This window comes from Pterocles gutturalis, unplaced genomic scaffold, assembly GCF_000699245.1.
Source record: "Pterocles gutturalis isolate BGI_N339 unplaced genomic scaffold, ASM69924v1 scaffold25090, whole genome shotgun sequence".
Classification (NCBI taxonomy): Eukaryota; Metazoa; Chordata; class Aves; order Pterocliformes; family Pteroclidae; genus Pterocles; species Pterocles gutturalis.
In genome coordinates, this window is record NW_010138972.1 from 14,981 (window position 1) to 41,049 (window position 26,069).

Consider the following 26,069-nt stretch of genomic DNA (forward strand, 5'->3'; position numbering starts at 1 on the left):
AGTGGCTTGAACTGTGTGGACGAGTCTGTTGTTAAATGTTCGTTATTCTGTGTTGCAGTAAACATTTAATCAGATTTTTTTCTAGAGAAACTTGAGCTTCTAAATCACTTAGAGATAATTCTAAATAAAATTGCCTTTCTGTCTTTCACCATGTCTCCTTTCATGTGCTTTCATTTCCCTATTTGTCCTAGGGAACAAGAAGAGACATTTCTGGCACTAGGGCCAGACTGGTTTCTGCTATTCACACAGAGTCACCTGCACTCTAGCACGGTTGTGCTAGGAGTCAAGCTACTTCTGTGCTTCCTCCACAATCGTTTGCTGCTGAGCAAATTCCAGGAGGGGGTAGTGGCTGGGCGCTGGCTGGAAAACAGCTCTGCGGGATTGAGTATTCTAATGGGTATGTGTTGGTTTAATGCTTGATCCAACTCAGTGATAGGAGATCACTGAAGCAGGCGATAGGAGAACTCCCACTAATCCCAGCAGACCAAGAATTTATATTACTTTCTAGGGCAAGCTTGTCCTAGTACTCCAGATTTTCTGTGCTGAGGAGTGGAAAGCATTGCTTCTCCTTTGCATGATAGTTGGCATTTCTGATTAGCAGTTGCAGGGAGAAGACAGGCCTTTTTGTCTGGCATAGTATCAGGCTAGTTGATAAGCCTGTGAGGTGTTCAGATGTTAGCTTATGCCCTGACACCTTCTGTTTCTTTAAGATTTGTTCAGCTTACTTTTTGATAACTAGACCTGTGTTTCTGAGAAGGAGAAGAGAAAGGAAGAAGAATAATTCAGGGAGAATCTCCTCTAACAAAAGTGATAGTGGGAAAAAATGTTATCTTTTAGTCTGAGGAAGTTTTGTGAACTGGTGATATTGCAGCCTAGCAGAGTACTGAGTAGCCTAGGACACAGACAAATGAGGATAAAGTTGAGTCAGTAATCCTTCATCTGATATGGTATCCATTTTTAGAGACTTCCTGACAATGTTTTCCTTTTCTTTTCCTTTACAGATAATTTAAAAACTCATCCTCCAGTGCCTGACAATGGCTCCTTCATGATTTTTGGGTTTTCTGTGTTGCAAAGATGTCTGACTGATCATGTCCACATCCCTGAGATCTACTTAGTCATGGCAGGGCTCTTTCTGGCAACTCCACAGTCTGAACCACCTGAAGCAGCGAAGGTATGAAAGATATAGTGGACAAGCATGAAGCTGCTATTGCTTTACTGCTTTCGGCATTTTGTGGCCTCTTCTTTGAGAGGATTCTCAGGCAAATTAACCCTACTTGGTCTTTGTGATAGTTAAAATTAGTCATTCATACTTTAAAAATGAAGTAAGTTAACTTTGATTTAAGGAAATTTGTTCAGAACAAACTTATTCATGCAAGTGTTAAATGTCATGTAACTACTGCACTTCAGAAGGTAATTCAAATTAGCTTCCCTGTCTGTTCCTACTCTGTCAAGATTCATTAAAATCTCAGAATTAGTGGATTTTGGTACTTTCCCCCAGTGTCCTGAGAAGCCATAAGGCATTTTTGCCCTGGCAGTGCCGAAGGTACCTATCAGACGAGGACAATCCATTAGTGCTATCCTGGGGAAATGTATTTAATTGAAGAGGGAGGAGCTGCTGGGGGTGAACATATTTTGGGGTTTTTTCTGATTTGGAGAGAGCAGGCGTTGTTCCTGACGTATCATAAATAATTTCCATCTCTTCTTGAAATATATATCTTCCTGTTGTAGAAAGATCTTGAGTCTATGTTGCAGTGGATCTTGCAGCACCACCTTATGGAGAATGTCCTCAAAACTGGGTTGTGTGCAGAGGCAGCTGCTCTACTGCTGGAAATGGTTAGAGTCACCGTGGACAAGGTAAGTGTTTTGTTGCAAGGACAGTGCAATGTGAATGGCAGAATAAACAGCCTGCAAATGTTAGATGTCAGTGGCAGTCTTTACCTGTAACCCTCAGCCTTCCTCTGCCTAACAGTGAGCAAGGACTTCAAAGCATCAGCACAGCTATTGGCCTGGCTATGTTACATAGCAGATGATGTGATGGGCTCATGTTTAAGAACTTCTGCACACAGAGGTGGATCTTACCCACAGCATTACCCATTTTGTTCATTCCTGATGATGAGGATATGCCACCTTTCTGATAGGGTGTAGCTTCTGTCTCCAAGCTGGGAGTTGGCTGCTTCTGCCCTGCCTGCCTACTCTGTGGCCATGTCATGTTTGCTTAATTGTTTAGGAGTACCTAAAGAGGAGCAAAGATGAGCTTATATGAGTGAGAGGAATGCTGACTTAACTAGATGCACATTTGTCTGTATTCAGCCTATTACAGATGCAGAAGCCTCCTGGGAGATTGCCTATCCAGGGAATGTTATCCAGTTTCTGTGCTTGATCTATCACAGTTATACTCAGGACCCCATGTGGCACTGTCCTGCCTTCTTGAAAACTTTGGCTATGGTTGCTTTCCATTCTGGACCACCCAAGGTATGTGCATCTGAGCCAGCATAAGCCCTTCTTATCAAAGATGCATTGCTAGGAGGAAAAATCAGTTTAAAAGATATTAGTTAAAATGCATTGCTGTCTGCTTCCACAGGGAGGCTCTGAAGGCCTTTCGTCTCCTGATGGTCCAGCCATTGCTGAAAAGAAAGGTTGTGTTGATCCCTCCTCTCTCCCACTCTTACCACACCCTGCCAAGAAACAGGTGTGGGATTTTGTGCAAGTCCTCCTGATGGACAGTCTTCTCAACATCCCAGCAAGCAAACAAGGGCATCCACTTGAGCTGCTTCTTGAGGTATCTCTTGCAGTCATCGGGCTTTGATGCTCTACCTTGCACAGGGGGTGGAAGGACAGGAGGTATCCTCCTAGTGGCCTAGTGAAAAAAAGGTGCTAACAGTGCTGAAGAGGTGTATACAATCAGCTTTTTCAACAGTCTAGGATAAGTCTGGGATCACAGCTCTTCAAGAGCATGCACTACTTCCTGACAGAATGTAATTCCTGCCCTTTCAGCAAGGAAGAACGGACTTTTCTGCTTGCTCTGCATTTATGTGAACTAAGAAAATGCTGCCTCTAGACCAACAACAAAGATATTTTTCAGGCAACATTTAACATTGAAGTAAGGCATAAAAAATTTTCCCTTAATAATACCTGCTTGTCATTAGAGCAGACCTTGAATTTGTTGAGAACAGATTTCAGGTGGAGTATTCCTGTGTACTGTTTTTTGAGACAACAATTTATTTTCAGTGCTGAAATAGAACAAAAGCAACTGTCTCCCCTTTTTGGACAGATTAATACAAGCTGCAACAGCTGACTCTAGGTTGTAGATTTCAACCACTCAAAGCACTGGAAATAGAGTAGTCTGAAGAAAGGGAAAAGGGAAAATCGAGCCTTCAGCTCCGAATTGTCAATAGTCCAGGTGTCCCAGGTGTGAGTTCTGATGCAGACTTAGCTTAGTAATACAAATAGTAATGAACATAACCTTGACTGCAAGTGTCATGAGTTAAACTGTCTTGCAGAGCAGCAGTTCCCTAAAGGCTTAAATAATAACATCCCAAGGCTTGCTACAGTTTAAAATTGGAGGATGGCTCTTCTGACTGTCTGAATCCTGAGCCTGTTAAATGAAGCTGAAATTCCCTGAGGGCAAGATCTCTTGGAAACCACCTGTGAACCTCTAGGTTCTGTCCCAGTGTGGAACCTTGTTTGTGTTCAGTGTGCAGAGGGCAACTGTGCTGGCTATCAGCTGGAGAGTGTAGACCTATGTAAGATTTCTCATTTTCCCAGCTAGGGTATGAGATTCTGCCAGATAATCAGCCCAGTAACTGTTTACTCTTGCTGAACTCTGTATGAGAGGTGCCATGTTGCCTTTGCACAGAGAGAGTACACCAGATCTCTGCATTTATGTGTTACTGTGGACTAGCTGTCACAGGTAACTTCTGAGCCTGCAGCAGCTGTTTCATATGCCCACACCAAGGACTATAATGTGCAAGTGAGGTGGAGTAGTTGACCTTGCTGGTTTTGTGCTCCTCTTCCTAACATAGTATCTAGATATTTAATGGAAATCTTGGGGATTTTGAATTATCTCGGTACTGAGTGTCTCTTGGAATTTCTAATGACTTCTTTGAGCAAAACTTTACTGAATCTGAATCTTTGACAGGTATAATCTGCCAAAGATCCAATGAAATCAAAAGCCTTTGAATAAAGGCTGAAAGTGAATTTGAGTCTCATTTCCTGGCTGTTTCCCTGCTGTACTTATATGTATACGGTCACTATATAGGCTTCTCCAGAGGATGCCACCAGTGAGGAGAAGAGACATTTTCAGACCAAAGTTTTGCTGTCTGCTATGGATGTTTTCCATGTTACTAGCCAAGACGAGGGGAAAACAAGACCAAGAGGTAAGTGGTGAGAATAAGATTATTAGCTAGCTGATATTTGTGATGTAGTTGCAGTTGCTAGAAAGGTTTGAAAACAATAGTTAGAAGGACAGTCCAGCTCAGCAGACTGGACTGTCCATTCACTCCTCCTGTAGGCCAGTTTGCATACATCACTGTAGTTTTATAATTTTTTATACAGACCCCCTTTATTTTTTTCTCTCTCTTTATGAGAACAGATTCTGAACATTAAAAGGAGAGTACTTGGAAAGAAATCTGTGTTTATCCTTGAGTGCTTCTGGAAACAACCCCGATAACTTAGTTGTTGCTACTCTCCTTTCTGATAGGAGAGTTGGACCAGTCCTTCATAATAGTATTTTAGTGAGATTGATCCTGTCCTTAGGATGGAACCATCGTTTCCAGTCTAATTAAGGTATTTCTGCTAGACCTAGTGTTTTCTTAGACATGTCCCACCTCTGAAACATTATTACATGAGACCGTTCCTTCTCAGCTCTGGTAACCTCACATCTCATGTAAATTTTTTTTTTTGTATCAGTTTATTTTGACATAATCAACCCTCCTGTATCCTCTCCAGGCAGCAGTGATCCTCATGGCACTTTAGAAGCAACTGCACCTGTATCCATGATGAATATTGCTTATTTTGCTCAGAAACTGGTTGAGAAGCTGAACAGTGGAATTTTTGCTGCTGACCCAAAGCAAATCCTGCTCTTCACTGCCAAGCAGATTATGGGGGTGAGTCACATGAAAATTTTCTTCCAACTGTTATCAACATGTTGTAGTGTGCTCCGTTTCACACTGAGGTCATGACACCACAATTCTCAAGAAGTTGGCTGTAATCCATTTGGTGATTGTGATTATTCCTGTTTTCTTGCATGAGCACGTAATGGTTCTAAATGACAATCAGAGCTAGATGGTGCAACGTGAAGAAGGGATAGTTCGCTCTTTTGTGCCACTGTCTGTTGGCTATGTACATGTTGCCAAACAGGAATAAATTAATCTCTTCCAGAATTCTAGGGACTTCAGCAGAAATACAGGAAATTTGAATTTGTATCTAACAGGTAGTTCAGGGGAATTTTGCTGAAATAATTTTGCAATAGCTCAAATGAAGTAAGAATAGTGGATCCTCGGGGACTGAGTTCTTTGAGCAAGCCAAGTACTCTGCTGTTTTGTGTTTTCACAGGTCTTAGAAAGCACCGTTTCTCAAAAGGAAGTTTTCCTCAGTGCCCTGTACAGCTGTTTAAACAGAGCCATCCTATATTGCCTATCCAGATCACGACAATCACTGCCTGAACAGCTTAATGTCCTGAACACTCTCAATGTCCTGCAGGAGCAGTGGGACATTATTTTTGCAACTTACAACTCAAATAATAATTTCTATGTCTGCCTAATGTACTGTCTTTGCCAACTGAATTCAGACAGGTACAATTGTTCATCTTGGTATAATGTTTGTTTACATCTCTGTGCTGTTACCTGTGGGAATGGGTGCAGAGGGGGAGAGTTCACAAAACTTAGGCAATATACGTTTTGGGGAATCACTAGAAGCTGAGACTGAGCTGGATTCAGCTAGAGTAAGGACTTTGGATGTAGTACATGTACTGTATCTTAGCCATCAGTACAGCCCTGTGTTCCAGCTAATTGAGATGAGTGGTAGATACAAGGGCACGAAGAAGTGCAGGGATAAGCCAGGTACAGCAGAGCAATCCATAGGATATTGATGAATGCTCCTTGACTTTGAAAACCAGACTGGCAGTGGTTTATTTCCCACTTCCTGTAAATTCTGCAGTATCATGTGATTAGTGTAAGCCCTTGAGCCTGGGAATGTTGATCTACTAAATGAATCGAGTAGGAGTTGATGTGCAGAAATACTTTTAGCTTTTCACTATCCTCAGTTTGTTCTGCTTTCCTCACATGCCCTCTTTTTTTTTTTTTTTGTTTTGTTTTGTTCTGTTTTTTTTATCGTCACAGCTATCCAGAAGGTTTTGGGGTGGATGCAAAACCAAAGCTGTCTTCCTATCACCAAATTTTCCTTGTGCCCAGTGAAAAGGAAAAGGGCAACCTGCCTACTCCAGATGATGGTAATTTATGGCACACGTTGCCTTTGGCTTACAGACCAAGAAAGTACCTGGCCTAAACAGTTACCAGAACAGCTTGTGCGTGTCCTGCATAACTGCCTCTTTGGTGTATAGGCACTGCGGGCACATCATAGAGAAAGGAGGGATGTGCTAAAAATCACTTTTGTTTGAGTCATACCTTTTTATTGAGAATTCACACCCCACATCCACAGGAGTAATAGATTTCAGTTTGGAGATCACTTCCCCATGTTGTGGGCAGTATTAGTGCCCAGCTATTTGTAGCTCTCTCTCTTTTTCAAGGCCTATACAGAGCTTGTGTCTATCTGATGTACACAGGAAGAAACATTTTGCTCTTTTAAGAGAAACACTGGAAAAAATTTTATGCTGGATTCACCGTTCACCAGTGGTCAGATGAACCCTACAGCAGAATGATGCTTTATATATATATATATATATATGTGTGTGTGTGTATATATGTATTGGCTTGGCTATGACCAGATAAGTCTGATTTGCAGGGAAGTACAGCAAAACAGCTCAGCACTTCCTTGTACAGCATCCTGTTGCTGTGTTGAATTGTTTCACGACTTGGTCACCTTGCTCCCACCATCTCTAATGATGTTTAGCAACGCAAAATAACATCCTTTGTGTGCTTTAGCACTCTATGTATGACAATAAGGTAATCAAAATTCTGATGAGATGCTTTTCCAGGGCAGAAACCAGTTAGAATCATCTGTCACTCCTATTTTTTTCTTTCAGGGAGTTGAAATACAGTAAAAGAAATGTCGTGCGTTTTTCTGTATTAGACTAACCAGTCTGGCTTAGAAGCTATGGAGGCAGTAGACAAAATGTAGCAACTCCACTGACTTCAGCAGTTACTCTGGACCAGTGCTGTTCCAAATTAGGTGTTTTTGCCTTGTCTGCTGTTTGACTTGCATAAAAAATGATTCTTCATTTGTAGTTTCTTTTGTTTCCTAGTCCGTCAGGAGATCCTGAGAACAGTAGAAATCATCTGGAAGCAGCTCATTTCTCAGAGGCAGCAGGCTCTGGAGGACACTTACAAGATGGATCTTTCTGTCAAAGGAAATGACAAAGAAAGGGACATGAAGAAGACAGAGGTCACTCCTTTATGGGAAGAAATTATGACAAAAGCTTGGCAACACTTGATAGGTCTCTGTTCAATACTCATTGTAGTAAGCAAAGACATTGCAGTAAATGTAGCGCTTCATGGAAAGCCACTGATTCCTTGGTTATACCCTTCCTCTGAACATCACCTGCTAGATAAAGCAGATTCTCAGTTTCTCATCCAGGATTGTGATTACTTCCTGTCTCATGCCCCAGCCCTTCTGTAGTCATCTGGTGATGTTGTAGGGCTTGTGCTGTACTGCAAGAGAAATTGTGGACAACCGTACCACATAGGAGAATTTAAAATGGAGGATATTTGGGTGAAGAAGGGCATCCCAATGTGTGTAGTGCTGCAAGGATTTAAAAATTCATGTCTGTATAATGACACAGGTCTATGTCAGACCTCTGTGAGGCTTTTAAATGAAGACTTGGGAAGTACATATTAATTCAGTGTTCCTCTTATAAACAGAAGGACAAGCCAGTTGGTGTGAGGCACTGCCATGTTGTGTCTTGTGTAATGTGGATACAAACCCTTCCCACAGGCCCAACTTCAAGTCTTACAAGCTCTTTTTTCTGTTCTGGCCCACAGCATCAGAAAAGAAGATTCTCCAGAATAAAGCAGGGCCAGGCCTGTCACAGAGCAAGCACAATTCCTGGAGTGAAAACCTCTCTTCAGCTATTAGACTGATGCCTGGCCGCAACACAAAGGAAACGGCATGCAAATCTGAGGTAACTTCTGCTTTTTCTGTTATGGGGCTCTGTTGCTGGCTCCACCTTTGATATGATTCTGGAGAGTTTGTCTGGACTTGGGAGGCTTCTGAGTAAGTCTGTTGACATATTCCATTGTAAACTAGACACCTATTTCAGTTAAGGTTCCTTTTCTAGACTGACAGAAACAATCACTAAGAAGCAGTCCTTGATTTGAAGAACTTTGGTTGGCAGCCTTAACAAATAATGTATTAATGCATACTTTTTGCATGAGGCCTAGTTGTGGCACTTGAAGGGAAAAATCTAGGCAACCCATGTGTGCTTGTGCTGACAGGGCTCTGCTGGGGTCAGAGCAAGGTGAGGAGATGCTGGCTCTGCTGCTGCTTTTGACTTACGTTGCTTATGTAAATCTTGTTCTTCAAACACTGAATTAGTAGAGGGGGTCAGGTATTTCCATGGTACTGTCCTTTCATTTTCTACTCAACATGAAGTATTAAAGGTCCAAATTTTAGTTTAGCCTCAAGAGATAAGGACACAACTGCTTATGTAAACCCAGAATGGGTCTGGAGGGTATGGGGTCTGGAGGGTATGCAACATCCCTGCTGCCAGCAATGCATCTGGACTATCTTTCCATGTGTAAGCTCCTCCTTTGCTGAGAGAGGGGGCTGTTTCCATGTTTTTGTATGGGCATTTATTGAGAATACAAATAACAAGCACCAGTTAGATGTTACTTGTTTAAGTGTTTTAGGGCTAGAGTAACAAGCTATAGAGTAGGGCAGCAGCACATTGACAGAATATTCAGAGCTTTGGACTGAGCTTGTGTTATTGCAGTGCTGAACATATTAAGATCTTTTTTTCTCTCCTGTTGAGGAGACAGTAAATCTGTTACAGCATCAGTTTAGGGAGTCTTAACCCTCTAGCTCAAGCTGTAGCAGGTTGCAGTTTTATGCCCAGTGATGACTGGTTCACTTACAGGTGTGTTGATCAGAAGGCTATGATACCCAAGTAATGTGTCTGATAGTACCTTAATGAGCTGCAGATTTTTTCTCAGCATGCCACAGAATCCTTCTTATTCCTTAAAATCACTTTGCTGCTTACAGAGTGAGCAAGTTCTTCCCAGGTACATATGTAGTCTGTGATGTCACACTACAAGAGCATCGACTATTTGCCCTGGGGTCTGTTTAATTATTTTTTAAAATTAATTTTGATTATTACAGCTGATTACACCTCAGTGAGCAATGTAATTGATATTTGTAAATGTATCCCAAGGAACATTTTGTACAACATGCTTTTTGCTGTTGAAGGTTAAAGACTCCGTTATTGGTTTTTCCCTAAATATGCCTACATCATTAGTTCCTCCAGTGAAAAGGTTGCCATCTGGAAAAGGTAGCACAGAGACATTATTCAGGCACAAATGCATGAAATTGATGTTTCTGCATCTTCTGTCTCTCTTCTGCAAGGAAGCGGCTTGTAATTAAAGGAGCTGAGTTTGGAGGAAACATTACTCATTTGGTGTTATTCCTTATCATGTCAAGGACTGACAGCTCCACAGCTCTGATAAATTGTTCCTCTCAGTGATGCAAAGCTGCACTTCCAAATGTTCTTCTCCACTCTCCCTCTCCTCCTTTCTCCCTCCAGCCTGTCTTTGAAAGACTTTGATGCACTTCTCAGAGAGATGAAATCTAAGGGGAAGAAAATTTCTTTGCTCACCAACAGCCCTCTTTCTTTGTATCCTTCACAAGCAAGGTATAAGGTGGGATTTTCAGTACCAAAGGAAGTTGGGAGCACAAATTACATTAAAAGTACATGGTATTTGTGCTTCTAACTCATACTTTTGACCTCACTTTGGTAGTCACTTAAAAAAGCACTGTAGTGTGATTTTGTATCATTTGCTATGTCTCAGGTGCCTTCCATATTCACTTGTGAAAAATGTTCAGATACTGGCCTCTGTCTTCACTACTGCTAGTTATGGATCTATGTCCTACAACAATAGGCATCTGGTTCAAACATTGAGGTAAAAGGAAAAGTAGTAGTGTGAACTACGTAGTGAGAAAAAAGCCTTTAAATCCCATAGTAAAATAAAAAGCTTTACATTCACTGAGACGTAAACACGGTTGTTCCTAACTGAGCAAAACTTATTAAATTTGAGGAAAATGCAGAAATTCAGCCAGGATTTCAAAGCTTTGCCCAGTAGAAAGAAGAAATGGGTTGGTTACTGGTTTATTAATTTGATTCTTTTATTGACTGAAAATAAACAGAAGTTGAAGCATTAGTAGCATTTGCTGCAGATTAAAAGCAACAACAAGAAACCCAAAAACCAAACAACTCCACTCAAAACTATCAACTTTTTCCCTGTTGTCATTTACAAGATAGCAAGAGTGCTTTTGAGACCCAATCCTCAATCTGGAAAAAAGAACAAGATTAAAACTGTTCACACACCAGCAAAGGATCAGGACTCATGTTTCTGCTGTACTTTCACTCAGGATCTCCAGCATTAGTGAAGCCAATTCCCTGTTATTTGGTGGCAAATGTCAGAATTTGCAATCAAATGCAGCTGTGTTTTACCCATATTTCTGAATCTACTTTGCTATCTCAGCCTCTGCTCTGGGCTTTGTCTGGAATGCATGATCATTCTGAAAGGAGAGTATGATCACATTTCTGGTAGTAGAAGGGCAATGATCTGCTCTGGTAATTTATATTTTTTGTTTTCTTGAAAGTTTGGGTAACCATGCAGTAGCAAGAGGGACACAGTACAAAGTCAGATATTTTTAATACTTATGGGTGACAAGTTGGGTAAGTTTGCCAGCAGGAGGGTCTGTAAGAATCTGAATACAATGTCAAAGCCAAATCATTGACTTTACTGTTTCAAAGCAAGCCTTTTAATCTCTTGCTCTTTCTTCTTCCTTACTGCTCTGGTCCCCCTCCCCACCAATTTTGCTTTTGGAATCTAGGATATGTATTTAATTTTTAGGTTAGCAATGACTGATTGTTTTTGTCATCTTCAACATGCTGCAAGAGCAGCAAGGGAACACCGTAACAATCATATTTCAGTAAATTATAAATTGGTCAACAGCTTCTACCATACAGTGTCCTGAGGTTCTTCCTTAGGATGAGTGCCCAAGCAAGGTTACAAGCAGCACACTCCTAACCACTGTGAGACACACTGCCTCAGGGCTGTAGATATAGCTTTATATTTAAAAGAAATGCAGAGCCTCCTGAGTTTTACAGCAGGCCTGATCATGCCTATTGACTCCTGTTTTGGTTCATTAATTACATTCCTCTATGCCAGAGGCTCGTATACCTTGAGAGAATTAAATAGAAAAGGTCTTTTTGATTCCAGTCTTCAGAATGAAGAAATTAACAGAGAACTCCTAACTTGTAACTGCAAAACCAGAAACTTTATGATAGGATATTGGCCAGCAAATGTACACTTGTAAAGACAGCTGTAGATAAGGAGCCAGCATCTGACCTCATTTATGCCAGTCTTGTCACTCTATTGTAGGAGATTTCTTAGTTAAGTGATGGGAGAATGCAGCCTTTGGACTCTTAACGATTTTTGAGCAGTTGGATGGATATCTTGGTGTCATGGTTTAACCTGGGTGATGGTGAAACACCATGCAGCTGCTCACTCACCCTCTCCCACCCCAGGGAATAGGGGAGAGAATTAAAGGGGTAAAGGGAAAGGAGACTCATGTGTTGAGATAAGAATAGTTTAATAACTAAAATGCAATAAAATTTAAAATAATGATGATGATAATAATAATACAAATCATATGGAAATACACAAAAGAGTGATACACAGTGCAGCAGCTCACCACCTGATGACCAAGGCCCAACCCGTTCCTGCCTAACATTCCTGGAGCAGAGAAAGTCCTGAAACTACAATCCTGGAAAAGAGAAGAGCCCAGGAGTCTGAAAAAGAGAGAGAGATTGCTACCAGACAGATATTCATCTATGTACTGGGCATGACGTGCATGATATGGCATGTACCATTGGGCAATTTGGGTCTCAATCCTAAACCTAAGGTTGAATCCTAAACCAGTAATTGTGGGCTATGCTCCCTCCTAGCTTCTCCTGCACCTTCACACTGGCAAAGCATGGGAAATTGGAAATGCCCTTGACTGTCCTGGCCACAGCTATAAGCATCAGTATGTTATCAACATTCTTCTCAGCACAAATCCAAAGCATAGCTTCATACTAGCTACTATGAAGAAAGTTAACTCTGTTCCAGCCGAAACCAGGACACTTGATTTCTGCTCTGCTGCCCTCAGTGTATGCAAGGTCACAGCAGAGCTAATGGGGAAAAACCAAAACAAAACAACAGCATTTAATGGTGTAGCTCTACAAACCACAAAATACTAGGTGTTAAGTTTGGCTTGACTGGGAGTGATTAATTTTTCTTCAGTTGGCTTTGTAATGAAAGCCCATCTCTTGTGCTTACTTTTGTAAGCAACAGGCAGATTGTTAAACCCACAGCAAATCTGTAAACTGCATCAGTGTGTCAGAAAGAGCCTCCTTTGTCTCTGTGGATAACTTTCTGAAGTCAGGAGCTCCAAGAAAAGACCTTTTCACTGAAACTTAAGTCACTATCAAACACAGAATCTACTTCAGTTCCTTTTGAAAATTCTTCCTCTTAATTGTTTCAATGTAATGTTTTATTTATTTATACTGATGGCTAAGCAGTTTTAATGTACATGCTGAAAAGAAACTGCAAGATCATTAACTCATTTTGGAAAGTGCGTTGTATGTCCTATTCTTGTCACTGAGTAAGAAGATAGTGATATGACCAAGGAGCATTTGATTTATGCATAGTTTCCTAACAACAGATTTCTTTGGTTAAAGTAATAGCAAATGTCTCTTGGGCAAGCACCACTGCAAGTTGTCTGTGGAGTTCTGCCTCTACAGTTAGATTCCCAAGAGGAAGAAATACAGCCTCTCAAATCTCTTCCAGGAGTTAGTTTATTTTGAAGTCTGAGAAAGACTGAGGCATGTTTCAAGTGATATGTTATTTCAAAGGCTTTAGGACTTGCTTTAGTTTTAGGTTTACACAAATTTTTATTTTTTTTTAGTTTTGTTATCTGTTTATTCATCAGGCTTTTCTCTTAGGCCAGCAGCTAAAAGTGTTGTTGCTGAAGAAAAATATTCATTTGTTACACTAAGAACAACAATCTTTTCACATTTCACAGCAAAAAAAAATATTAAAAACTGTTTTGCATTTACACCCATTCTTAAGATAAATATGGCTGTATGACAGATGCAGTACTAGTCCTGTCTGGGGCAAGGCTTCAGAACACATCTGGAATATTGTGTCCAGTTCTGGGCCCCTCAGTTCAAGAGGGACGGGGAACTGCTGGAGAGAGTCCAGCACAGAGCCACAAAGATGATGAAGGGAATGGAGCATCTCCCTTACGAGGAAAGGCTGAGGGAGCTGGGTCTCTTTAGCCTGGAAAAGAGGAGACTGAGGGGTGACCTAATCAATGTTTCTAAATATGTAAAGGGTGAGTGTCAGGAGGATGGAGCCAGGCTCTTCTCTGTGACATCCAGTGACAGGACAAGGGGCAATGGGTGCAAGCTGGAACATAGGAGGTTCCACTTGAATATGAGAAAATACTTCTTCACGGTGAGGGTGACAGAGCACTGGAACAGGCTGCCCAGAGAGGTTGTGGAGTCTCCTTCTCTGGAGACATTCAAAGCCCACCTGGATGCATTCCTGTGTGATCTGATCTAGGTGTCCTGCTCCGGCAGGGGGATTGGACTAGATGATCTTTTGAGATCCCTTCCAATCTCTAACATTCTGTGATTCTGTGAGACGTCTGTGTGCAAAAATCTTGAGGGTAGTTTTAAACAAGGCTTTTCAAGCAGAAATATTTAATGTTGAACTGGAAGGCTGATGATGTATTCTAGGCTCTTGTCAGGGCACAGAAGTCTCAGCCCCAGGACGTAAAATCAGTGTTAGATCAAAATGCTGTGTGTCAGTGGGCTTTGACTTCGGTAAGAAAGAAGCTTTATCACAAGTTCATGGACATGAATTTACAGAGACTTGGTCATTATCATCAAAGATGTCAGTGACAACACTAGCAGCTGAACCCAGAGCTAAATAGTGGACAAGTGCCTTCAAAAACTTCTTTCAATAATTGACTGCAAAATCAAGGCTGATGCTGACCAGCCTGGGCTTTCAAATAATAGTAGAACCAGTGGTTGTTTAAGATGGGGAGGTATGCGAGGTAGTGGAAAGGAGAGTGTTGTTGAACAAAAAGAGCTTTCTAGTTTGGGATGAAGGAAGGACAAGCTCAACTTAGCAGTTCACAGCAGGTGAAATGAAAAAGATGATAGAAATACTTCAAACATAATCACAATTATTTAAACAGATATTTTTCTTACCAGTCAGTCGTTTGGGCTTTTATTAGCTTTTCAAGTTAACTAAGTTAGAACAAGCAAACATATAATGATATTTCTTTGAAAAGTGCACCATTTGTGTGACATCTTTATCTTCATAATAGAAGGATAATTAACATCACTAATTATCTAATTAAGTTCATTAACTATCCACCAACAGTGCACCATGAAGTTGACATTATGTTCTTCTGTCAACAAATGCTTTGATTTCTTAGGAAGTAATTAAAATGTAAATTAGCATGTCATTAAATGCACAAGGGAAGTTTGGAATCAAATATTCATTTCAGAACTGCTCATAGCACACTTTTTTTTTTACTTCAATGAAAGCAGGCACTTTACTATTAATGATGTATATTAAACAGTTTCCATTATAATATTATTGTCTTGTTTAATAACTGGCTCAAAGCTAAATTACAGTATGCTGCAGCAAGCTGGAAAAAGTTTCTTTAACTTTGCACAAAGAAAATGTTATGTCCTTTTAAGCTGGTGTCTGACACATTGCTCATTTATAATTTTCAGATTCTTTACAAGATCATAAATAAATAATTCAACAGGTCAGTAAGTTAGATAAAAACTACATGAAAACAAAACGCAGAGCTACCTAATTTTATATAATACATATCATCAAACTTTCTGAAAGGTATGGGAGTTATTTTCACATCCATTGAAGATAACTGTTTAACAGAGAAGTTGGAATATAAAGGTTGTATCATGATGAATACAAATTATTGGGTTGACTCAGATCCACAGGCCACTCTTCCCACCATCTGTCCCCTAAAAATCCAGTACCAGTTGCTACAGGAGAAGGTGTGTGACAGCACAATGCACAGTACCAAATCTATCGTAGCAAAGTTGTTACTCTCTAGATCTATATCAGTTTCATCTTAAAACCTGAAACAGAAGAATTAATATCCCTTCCAAACCTTTTTGTGGGTAACACTTCAGAGGGAATTTTTCAGTGTTTTTAAACTCACTGGTGTCCTGTGGCAGTGAACTCTCTTCATTTAATTACACATTGTATGAAAATGTTTTCTTTTCTATTTCCTGCATAGTTTTTTAAAATATATTTTTGTCCTTCAAGCTACATATTGTGTCTGGATCAGCTTTAAGCTTGGATATAGGATTTCAGAAAGTGGAGGTTAATGTTGAAAGCTGTTGGTGTTGAAATTTCACCTTTCAAGTGTTGCTGGTTACAGAGTTTTATTTTCACACAACAGATGAAGCCAAATGAGTTCAACGGTATTAATGTGAATGAAAGCAGAGTTTTATTTGGATGCAGCAAAACCCTAGAAAAAAGTATTAGCCACTGAAACAGAATATTTTTTCTCTGCTGAGTATATAGAAAGACAAATATTTTTTCCTATTTCTTGGATGAGATATGTCCATTTTCTTCCTGAATTTTGATGCAACATTTTATTTACAAAAATATATATATTTATAAAAATTTCAGAAATACATTGTTTGAATTAAATTGCTTTATATGGATTGTTTGATTCAAAAGCCTGAAGTGGCAATTTAAACAGAATTGAACTTACATTTTTGTTTTAAGACTTCAGGTGGAATCAACATTCTCATCCACAGTTTCCTACAAGAAAATAGTTTTTCATTGTTCATTATGTTTTAAGTCCTATATTTCTTCTCTTTTTGAAGACAATGCATTTTTTTCAATTATGCTGTAAAGACTTCTAATAATAAATAAGGACAAGAATTATTAACAGATTTTCTTATCAACAAGTTATGAGTTTATATATGGTGTCTCATCCCATGCAGGGAGCAGTATAAAATGCATGTAGGAGTCTGGTTACCCAGAAAATTAAGTATGAGTTTCTATCAGATGACAGGGACTGAAAATAGCTATGAGTGCGCACTGGATGGTGGTATGTGCAAACAGAGAGCAGGCAATCAAGGGAGGTCCTAGAAATCTCTGTAAGTTGAATGTAAAGATTTCTCCTAAGTGAGGGTATAGGTTGCTAACCTGTGCTGAAGTCTGTGACCATTCATTTCTTGTTGTTCTCAGCCTTCCTAGCCAAATTGAAGATGAAGATTAGTGGTGCCTATCTGTGCTCCATTCAGGCTTTCTGCCTGCAGAGTATTCTGTAGAGTCCAGGATTGTTCTACAGGCACTAAAAAACTCCAAAAGTAATCTTGTCACCTTTATATGTGTGTCATTTTAGGAAAACTGGTAATTTTGGGGGTTGGGACATGTTTGTTTGTATTCCGTACTCTGAGCTCTAAGCATACACCAGTGTTTACAGAATCATTTCTTCAGCTAAAGGATCAGAAATACACATTTTTCTTAAAAGCCATAATTCAAATGTAATCAGAAAATGCCAGTGCATGAGGCTTTCAGATAAATGCATGGAGAGACTATGTACTAAAGCCCTAGATTACCCATGCCTGTAGGACTTCATAGAAAATCACCATTTTAAATAGAAACAGGAAAATGGTACGAACAAGTGAAGGAAAGGAGAGACCTTGTTGCTGTTCCTCAAAATGCCAAATATGACTTCGAGCTTTCACTAGAGGTAAAAGCTAATACCTCTGCTGTAGCAGGATGGAAGCTGAGCCCTCGAGAGTTTGAGTGAATTATCCCGAAGTCACAGAAGTCATTCTCAGACACAGGATTAAAGAACAAATGTCACTTGCCTCCCATTGTGCTTTTTTGCTATTATGAGACAAGTTATCTGTTCTGCCAGGAATTAATCTCTTCATCTCTATATCTGACATATATATATAATTACTATTGAAGTAGAGCTGCTTCTGTGCTTCGTGAAAGCTGATAAATACATTGTGGAAGTCTCATCACATGTACACCATGCTTTGGGTTTATTTTGTAATCCACCCCATGTGTGGGTACATTTATGATGCACTGAAATATGGAGGTTTTTCTCATTAAATTTGCTATTCCCCAACCAACTGGTGATGCCAGGAATCCGTCCATGATCCTTAGGAGCAGTTGGCACTGTGCATTAGCCTCCTAGCGGGTTGAGGCATGAAGCTTCCATGCAACACTTAACTGCTGGAACTACAGTCTGTTGAGAAGCTAAATGAATTTTGGCAAAGTAACAATAACATTCACATGGCAATAACAATTTTGTGATTCAAAAGAGCTTGCAAAAACCCTCAGTGTGGAGAGTGTATGTGAAGGACTAGGACAAACTGCTCTTTAATCTGCTAAGGAAAACATTATCTGCCTCAGCTTAATGCCTGCTACCTGGTGACTAATGAAACAATATTCCCTTTTATGAAATGAACCTACTTGCTTCCTAGTGCATAGCCAATTGCTTGAAAAGTAGTCTGGTTGCAAGATTGGTGGCTTATTGTTTGCCTAGGGTGGCAGTGTGCCTGGTCTCTGATTCACTGCGTTAGACTTAGTAGCAGTAGTAGACTTGGAGGTATTATGCACTTTGTCCCTGTATCTGAATACAGCAGACTGATGAATTGTAGACTTCCACCCAGCTCTAGGATTTTACTGTAACAATCAGATTCTTCTCTGTAAAAGTGCCATGCTAGCTGTAGTGATATCCACTGCTTGTGAGGCCAGTGAAGAAGGGACTAATTTGTTCTCTGTGATTTAGCAGGAAACGACCAGAAGTATTGGGCTTTATTTGTGCATCTCAGGAGGGCAAATTCTGGTCAGATGTGTGGAAAAAGGAGGAGCATGAGAACTAAAGTGAGTATAAGAAAATGGTTTTCACACCTCAAAAGAGTTTAGTCTCAAAACTTAACAGCTGACAATCTGGCTCTGTAGCTATGTGAGTCATAGTGGTTCAGGAATTTTCCACTAAAAGGATTATTGGCTTTAGATGGTGACTGAAAAAAGCCATTGCTTTTTTGAGGAAGTGTCTCCTTCATAAGTCACATCATCAGTGACAGGAGATCCACACTGGTTAGGGCATGCAGTCCAGAGGACAGAGCAGAGATACGAGGCTGCTGAGAGGAGCAATGCTGCACCACGGGTGGATGCCATTTAATGCTGAGCTGCTGGGAAATATATACTTATTAAAACTGAAAAATTTACTCTTCATGAAATGGTATCTCTTTAGTGTTCTATTTAATCAAAATGCAGCTTTTACATTTGATTCAAGACAGGAAGATTGTATCATGTTAGTATCGTGTGATTTTTCTCATTCTACTGATGCTAATTTCCTGTTTCCCTCTCTTACTGTCATCACCCATAGAGGTTTTAAGCATGTTTAATTGCCCCTTTTAAGGTCCAAGTGCTGCATATATATATATATATATATAAATACAAAATCTGCATGTTTGTATCGTAAATTCTTGGATTAAAGGCAAATCAGTACCCCTTCCGTAGCAGACAACCTGTATATAAAAGTTGCAAAGTACATGCCTAAACACATCCCAAAACACAGTGACTTCTTGAATCAGGGTCATCAAAACTGTTTCTGCCACGCATAAACTCTTTGCCACTATCACATATACTATTTACATACAGTTTGTTGTGTTCCTAAGAGCTCCTAACCTACTGTTCTGTTTTTCTATGCACATGGGAATACTTTCTGAAAAGCTAGTGATTGCTTGAATATCTGTAATTAGATCCAAAAAAACCCTTCTATGTAGAATTTTGAAAACCCAGGTTAGGGGAATAAGATATCTGGACTCTTCCTGTGATATAAGACCAGTAAATCAGCTATATTAGAATACCATCTGGCACTGGGAACATAAGAGTAGAAGGGATTTCCAAATTGGTTTGTCAGATTGTTTCCACCTCACAGTACTGCATGTTGTCACCATGTACATCCTCTTTGTGGGTTTATTAAGCTGTTTCAAATTAATTCAGATTGGGTTTGCCCCATCACCAACACCCCTTCCCTCACAGCCAAGTCATACTGCCAGGATGTTCCCAGAAACTCACTTGTCTTAGTTTCCCCAACTGTAGGCTAGAGACTTTGACCTCTTTCATAAAGACCTCTGAGATGTACCAGTGAAAAGTACCGCACGAGAGCAGATATTTTTGTTATAGCTGCAATGCTATGTAAATGTTCTTACTGTGTGTGCTTAGATATTTATAATATTGATTTTTCTCAGAAGAGCTAAAGTAGTAGACTAATATCACTAGTTCTAGTTCTCACCAACAGATGACTAAAACACATGCTTCAGAACAAATATGTGGGTATTCTTTCTATTGTCCATGGGAAGTTTCAACTGTCTTCCACGGGACTATTCACCTGGCACAATGAGGAATCTGGATATTTGGGCTTTCCTTTCGGCTATTCCAAGTCTAAAAATATTTTTGTCTTGGAGTTGTTTGGGTTTTTTTTATGTCAAGAGTTTTGGCACATACTTGTGCCATACTTGTGTGTTCTGTAATAAAACACATAGTCTTTAACTTCCCAAAGAAAGCCATAAAGTGCAGAGCTCCAATGACATAATGTTTCTTTAGGAAAGAAATGTGGCATATGTGGTGTCTCTATAGTGCAGTATGAGTTTATTATGGCAAGCCTGAATATTTATAGGGTGCAGGAGTGTTAAGTGACATATATATATATATAAATACTTTAAAAAAATCAAACATAAAACATTCAAGAGCTCACTAGAGAATTGTTAACTCAGAAGTCACACCTCAACCTTTTTTTCTTTTTTTTTTTTTTTTATTTTCAACCGTTTCTTATTACAAGCAGCCTTTCAATTGCTTTAGTTGAAAGAAATTACAGAAAATCCACTCTCTGGGGTTTTTTTGCATGCTAATTTCTCTGTTTGCAAGCATTTTTCTTCTTACTGGTTTTACCTTTTCCCAATGCTAATAATTTTTTGCCCTATTTGTATGAGGTCTCCATGCAGCAAGAGGAGAAACAGTTTTTGATTCTGTGGTTTGGTTTTTTTTGGTAGGGGAAGAGCTTGTGAATTCCATCATCTTTTCAAGCTCTAAATATTGGCTGGGGAATCTGAGGCAGCAAAACAACCTGATTCTACTTAGAACATGATTGTCTAAAGCTGCAAAGTGGAGAAGTCTGTATAAAAAAGACTTTAAAGCATGGTATCACACTCAGATTTTTTGGCCAGGATGGATCAATGTGGCCTTTTAGTCTGTTCCTCCTTAGAATGCAGGTTATACTTCTTGCATTTACACCTGCTTTTCTGCATATGAAACTCAAACCTTATATTATGTTACACGTGTTAACAACTATTAAAGCTGGCATTTGTTGTATTTAATCTACTGCATAAAGATTTGCCATTTTAAAGGATAACCACCTACAGTTTTTCATGAAAACTGTTTATTTGATAGAAACTTGTTTGCAGTAGTTGTTCATTAAGCATTACAGTGTAATTTTTTTGACTAAACACTTAATAATAGCTTGGTCTATATTCTCCATTTTTATTTGATATCTTGTTCAGGTTTTGTTTTTGTTCGTTTGTTTGGGTTTGTGTGTTGGTTTTTTTCTCCAGTTGCAGTCATCTCCAATTTTGTTAACTGTTCATTTCATTTTACAACCAGATGGTTTTCTTGTGGGATGATGATCAGGGATATGTTCATCTGGTTGAAGATGGCTAGCTATAGCTCATTTGGAAGCCAAAGTGGTTAGTCTTCAGTTCACCAGATGTGGCTAGCAGAATTTTTCCTTCTTAGGACCCTTCATATGTTTCAAAGGCTAGGAGCTGGATCAGTGAAGTCAGTTAAAATCTTTGCAATGTGGGCTTTGACCTTAGGGGTCTGATCGGTGACCATGAGTGAAGTACAGACTACAAGCAACTTTGAAACAGCTGCCAGCAGAACACTGACTCAGTTTGAATAGCCTGTGGGTATCTGAAATGGTTGTTATTACTTGGAGGAATTGGTTTTCTGTTCTGAATGGCTACCCTATGTCCACACAGAGCTGGGATCTCAGCTCTTCTCCCGTACTGAGCCCAGATCAACAGCACAGAGATGCTGTTGCTTTCTAGGTCAGCCTTTATGGGAGTTTTATATGAATTATGGAATAGTTTTGTGAGGCCACAACTGTGATTACAGGTTTAATGATGCTTTAAACAAACAAAAATATAATGACTTTCATCAGTGTAAAACAGGAGCTTCCTGCAGGGAAACACCAATAAATGTGACTTCGCAGCAGGGGTACGGACCTGGCTGGCAGCCAGCAGTAATCAGCACACCACATAGACCTTGTGTGTTAACTTAATTATAGCACAGTGCAAGCAGCAGCTAGACAGTTTGCTGTGAGGAATCATTGCCAGCATGGCACAGAGTCCAAGCATTTAAAAGTTACCCGTCTGATCCATGGCTCTAGGTAGTGTGAGGCTGGGACTTCCACAGCCAGTTTAGCCTCATGCTGTGACTCACAGCAATCTCAGCTTTGACAGGGAAGCTCCAGTGGGCATGAGAGCCTTCAAATTTCCCAGAGGGCACTCTAACATCTGTAAAATCTCAGAACAGCTTCTGCCTTCTTTGCCACCTCTAATCCTCAGGAATTTCTGCTGCTCACTATAATGGAGTTAATGGTTAGCCACTCTAATTCTTTTTTTTTTTTTACCCATTTTACAGCTTTGTGGTACCTTTTGTAAGTTCCTGGGAAGGGCAAGCAATCTTATTTTGGCTTCAAAATCATGTTCAAGTAAGCCTGCTTCCTTCCTACACGTTTGGCTGGCACGTGGGCACGTGGAATAGATATTTATGGTTTATTTGGATACTGTGACTTTGGGATTCTGTTTCTTTCAGTAGTGATTAGGAGCACCATTCTGAGCCAGGTCACAATGTCATTGACTTCAGGAAAAAAAAGTTGCTCTTTCAGAGAACATGGAAAATGTTCAAGCAAGTATGCCCAGAAGATCAGACATGGCATCATGTAGTTGTAACAGGATAGCTAGAATCTTTCTTGAGGAAGTGTACTGTCAAACAAGAGAATTTTTGCCTGTGACTGTTAGTAAGAAGGCTGTGATACTGAACTCCCCCCAGCAGCTACTTCTCAGCAGTCACATGAGGAGATACTGAGCAAGGAGAGAAATAGATGGAGCAGCTGTGCTTGCGTTTGCATAGAAAAGCCTGATTTACAAGACTGTAGAACTGTCTCATGAGTGTTGGACAGCCTGTTAAAGCAGAATCCTGTGCTGGTTCTTCAGTTGCTTTCACGTAATAAGGTAAAACAAGCCAGTAGCTTACTCAGCAGTTGTTCAGTGCTTCAGCTATACACACAGCCTTTACTTCAAGTCTCTTTGGGACACAGAACTTCATAGATACCTAGGAGAAAGCAGGGAACAAACCTAGCATTTTCAAAGGTGGGAGATTTTATTTGATTAAAGCTTAATGGGTGAATTTGAGGAATAGTATGATAGTGAATATCCTAGGTTGTGTTTTGTTATTTGCATGATGCACTAGTTTAGTGCCTCAGGGATTCCATTGAGTTTAATAATGTTTCTGCTGATCTTTTCAAAAGGGAGGCTCAGATAGCAAGTGATGTTTGAAATTCTCTGGTTTGTCGTCTTTATAGGTCTTGGCTATGTGAACTTTGTGACGCCAAAACCTGTGGGTTTTGGTGGAGTAGGTAAGAGGAGAATGAAACCCATTTCATCTCCCTGCTCCCTGAGTTTAAGGATCCTAGCATGCTGGATCACTGTTCATGATCTTAGTTTGTGTAACTTTGAGGTTAGTATTATAGTCTCTTTTGTGGTTGGAATGGTAGTGGTTTAGGGCAATTGCATGTCTTGCTGAAAGTCACATAACAATCTGTTTGCAGAGTGAGGAATACAACTTGTAATCTCTTGACAGCAATTCATAAATGTTGTAGTTGCACAGAGACCCCTAGCTTGAGAAGTTCACTGCAGTGAAACAGCAGATGAAATGTATGACTAGCTGATGCAGGTTCACTGTTCTGTGAGTCTAGGGAATTCCAGAAGGAAACAAAAGGTGGCCAGGAAGTTCTGTCAGACTGCTTTGGAAAACATGTATTTCCAGAAACACCTGAGTAGCACCAGGGTTTAGGGCTTGTCTGTGCTGTGCGGTGGAGCAGGGACAGTTATGGGTGTCATCGTACAGTAGCACAGCTCTACAAGTTTCCAGTGCTAGAGCTAGCTCAGGCATGTCTGCATCTCAAACCCATTAAATAGTGTATTTTTACTCCAGGTCACTTGTTGCCAAAGGACCTAGGAACCTAAATCTCAAAAATGTTTTTGGAAACAGTTCATTACCTGTCTACAAGAAGGGGACATGGACCATTCCTTTGTTTTCACTTTCTGTTTATATAGCAAGGAGCAGGTGTATCATTATGGATCCTTACCTCAGTCAGGGTCTCTACCACAGATAATTGCCTTTTGTGCTACTTGCAGTACAAACTAATTCATCTCCAAAAGGAGGAGCCTTAAATATTATTTGCTGGTTTTTTTCTCCTTCTGAGTAGCTCCACTAATGACCCTTGTTAAGATCATGAATATGTTTATCTTCCTGGTGTAAGCATGCAACTTGCTCATAGGTGGTTGCCTCATCACTATATTGTATGGAGAGCCATCAAACTTGCAGACACAGGCCATATTTCTTAGTTATTCTTGTAAAAGACAGAGCAACGGTTGCCTGCTTCTGCCCATTACAGAGCTTACACCTGCAGCATCTTGGTGTAATGTGTTCTCATGTTTCTTCTAGGGATTTGTGTCATGCATGGAAAGGTACCGAAGAACTGGGCAGGAGCTGTATGCCTCTCTGTACAAGAACCACTTACAGGTAAAGAACAGCAATATTGTGCAACAGCTTTCTGTTGTTGAAAGGATGTTCTTGGACTACCTGAGAAATTGGGCATTTCAGAAGTGAGATGAGTAGTGTGCCCAAAGAAATTTGGAGAGTTGATGAGTCAATACTCCCTTCCTGACATAACCACTGAAGTGTGATATATATATATATATATATATGTAGCATCACTCACCAGTCAGATTCCTCACTTTATCTTCAGGAGCCTTTTTTCTTTTGTTTAAATGAATTATTCCACTTTCACTGTGGCAGAAATTAAAGTGAGGACTTTGATATTTTTTGTCTTACCAGACAGTAAAACTTTTCAAGAGGTCTCAAACTCATAGCCAGTAAAATCTTACAGGTATGTTTCTGTTTCAGGATTGGCCATGAGAGACCAACAAGCTTTTTATTCTTTGGAATTCTCACCTCTTCTCTCCTTGGAGATGATATTTTAGTGCCCCTCAACTCCTTGCACGCATGTCCTAAGCAGAAATTTGGAGGGAGCACAATACACTTCTGTGACTTTCAGACTCTGTTTTCAGTGAGCATCCTTGTTGCCGCTTGACACAAACTTTCACCAGAAAAAAAAATGGAGTGAATAAAACCTCTGTGATTCTATTCTCCTGGCTCACTGCTTTCGAGTTTGAAATTTAATGAAAGCAGTGGTTTTCAAGAAGGTTGAAGTTTGCGATATGCTTGTATTTGTCACTGTATCTTAGTTTGACTGGTAGGATTTCCCACAGCACACTTTCAGTGGTCAGTCAGACCTGTGTTTGCTGGGCCTGCAGTGATCCCTTTCCGTGGTCCCTCTGAATCGCTGAGGTGCCAGTGCAGGATGGAAGGAGGGAAGAGTGCAAAAGGTGTCACAAAGTGGTTCTGTCTCACAGATGCTGCAGTGTGGTTACAGCAAAGCAGCCAAGGACTGGATGATACTTGAGGAGCAACTTTTCTACAGAAGGGGCCCGTGGGGAGATGTATCACGATCCTTAGAGCCACGATGGATTCTTGACTGTTACGAAGGGCCTTCACGAATGAGGAGGAGGATTCAGCATGCAAATACTCGAGTGACAAAGATGCGAATGAAGACTGAGGTAGAAAGCTTTTGCAGGAGGTGCACAATTTCTGTAACAGTTGCTGGTGACTTTATACTCACTTCTTCTGATGCTCAACCTGACTTATCAATATGCTGTGTCATGCATAGGGAACACGCTGAACGGGTCTGGTTTTGAGAGAGTACAAAGGGCTGAAATCTGTTTAGCAGCAACAGAATGATTTTCCCTCTTTTCTGTTTTAAGATCTCCCCAAACAGGTGAGAGTATAACCTGACCATACTTCTCTGCTTGTAATATCTCATGGGTACAGCACTTCCCAATGTATGCAACAGAGTCCAGTCAGAAAGCTGCACTGTGCTGTTAGTCTTGTGCTTATTAGGGCTGCTAGAACTGGTGGATGGTCAAAAGAGGAATTAGAGGGGTTTGAACTAAGCAAAAATGGTCAGGCTGAGAGAGTTGAGGTTGTTTAGCCTGGAGAAGAGAAGTCTCTGGGGAGACCTTATAGTAACTTTCCAATACTTAAAGAGGGCCTAGAGGAAAGATGGGGAGGCACTCTTTATTAGGGAGTGTAGTGACAGGATGAGGGGTAATGGTTTTGAGCTGAAAGGAGATAGATTCAGGTTAGATATTTAGGAAGAACATTTTGCCTGTGGGGGTGGTAAGGCACTGGAACAGG

General features: G+C 40.2%; 1 protein-coding gene across 1 annotated transcript in view; it reads left to right on the forward strand.

Annotated features, from left to right (window-relative positions):
* LOC104468921 (WD repeat- and FYVE domain-containing protein 4-like) overlaps window positions 1–25,432 on the forward strand; it is a gene marked incomplete at its 3' end in the record, with an annotated part of 39,338 nt that extends 13,906 nt beyond the window's left edge. The window contains exons 14-26 of the mRNA XM_010083212.1: window positions 192–397; window positions 1,002–1,171; window positions 1,729–1,854; window positions 2,311–2,472; window positions 2,582–2,779; window positions 4,259–4,380; window positions 4,955–5,105; window positions 5,554–5,792; window positions 6,339–6,448; window positions 7,421–7,612; window positions 8,157–8,296; window positions 24,258–24,335; window positions 25,229–25,432. Coding sequence (XP_010081514.1) covers window positions 192–397; window positions 1,002–1,171; window positions 1,729–1,854; window positions 2,311–2,472; window positions 2,582–2,779; window positions 4,259–4,380; window positions 4,955–5,105; window positions 5,554–5,792; window positions 6,339–6,448; window positions 7,421–7,612; window positions 8,157–8,296; window positions 24,258–24,335; window positions 25,229–25,432 — 2,098 coding nt within the window. The remainder of the gene's footprint in view (window positions 1–191; window positions 398–1,001; window positions 1,172–1,728; window positions 1,855–2,310; window positions 2,473–2,581; window positions 2,780–4,258; window positions 4,381–4,954; window positions 5,106–5,553; window positions 5,793–6,338; window positions 6,449–7,420; window positions 7,613–8,156; window positions 8,297–24,257; window positions 24,336–25,228) is intronic.
* Window positions 25,433–26,069: the final 637 nt, after the last annotated feature.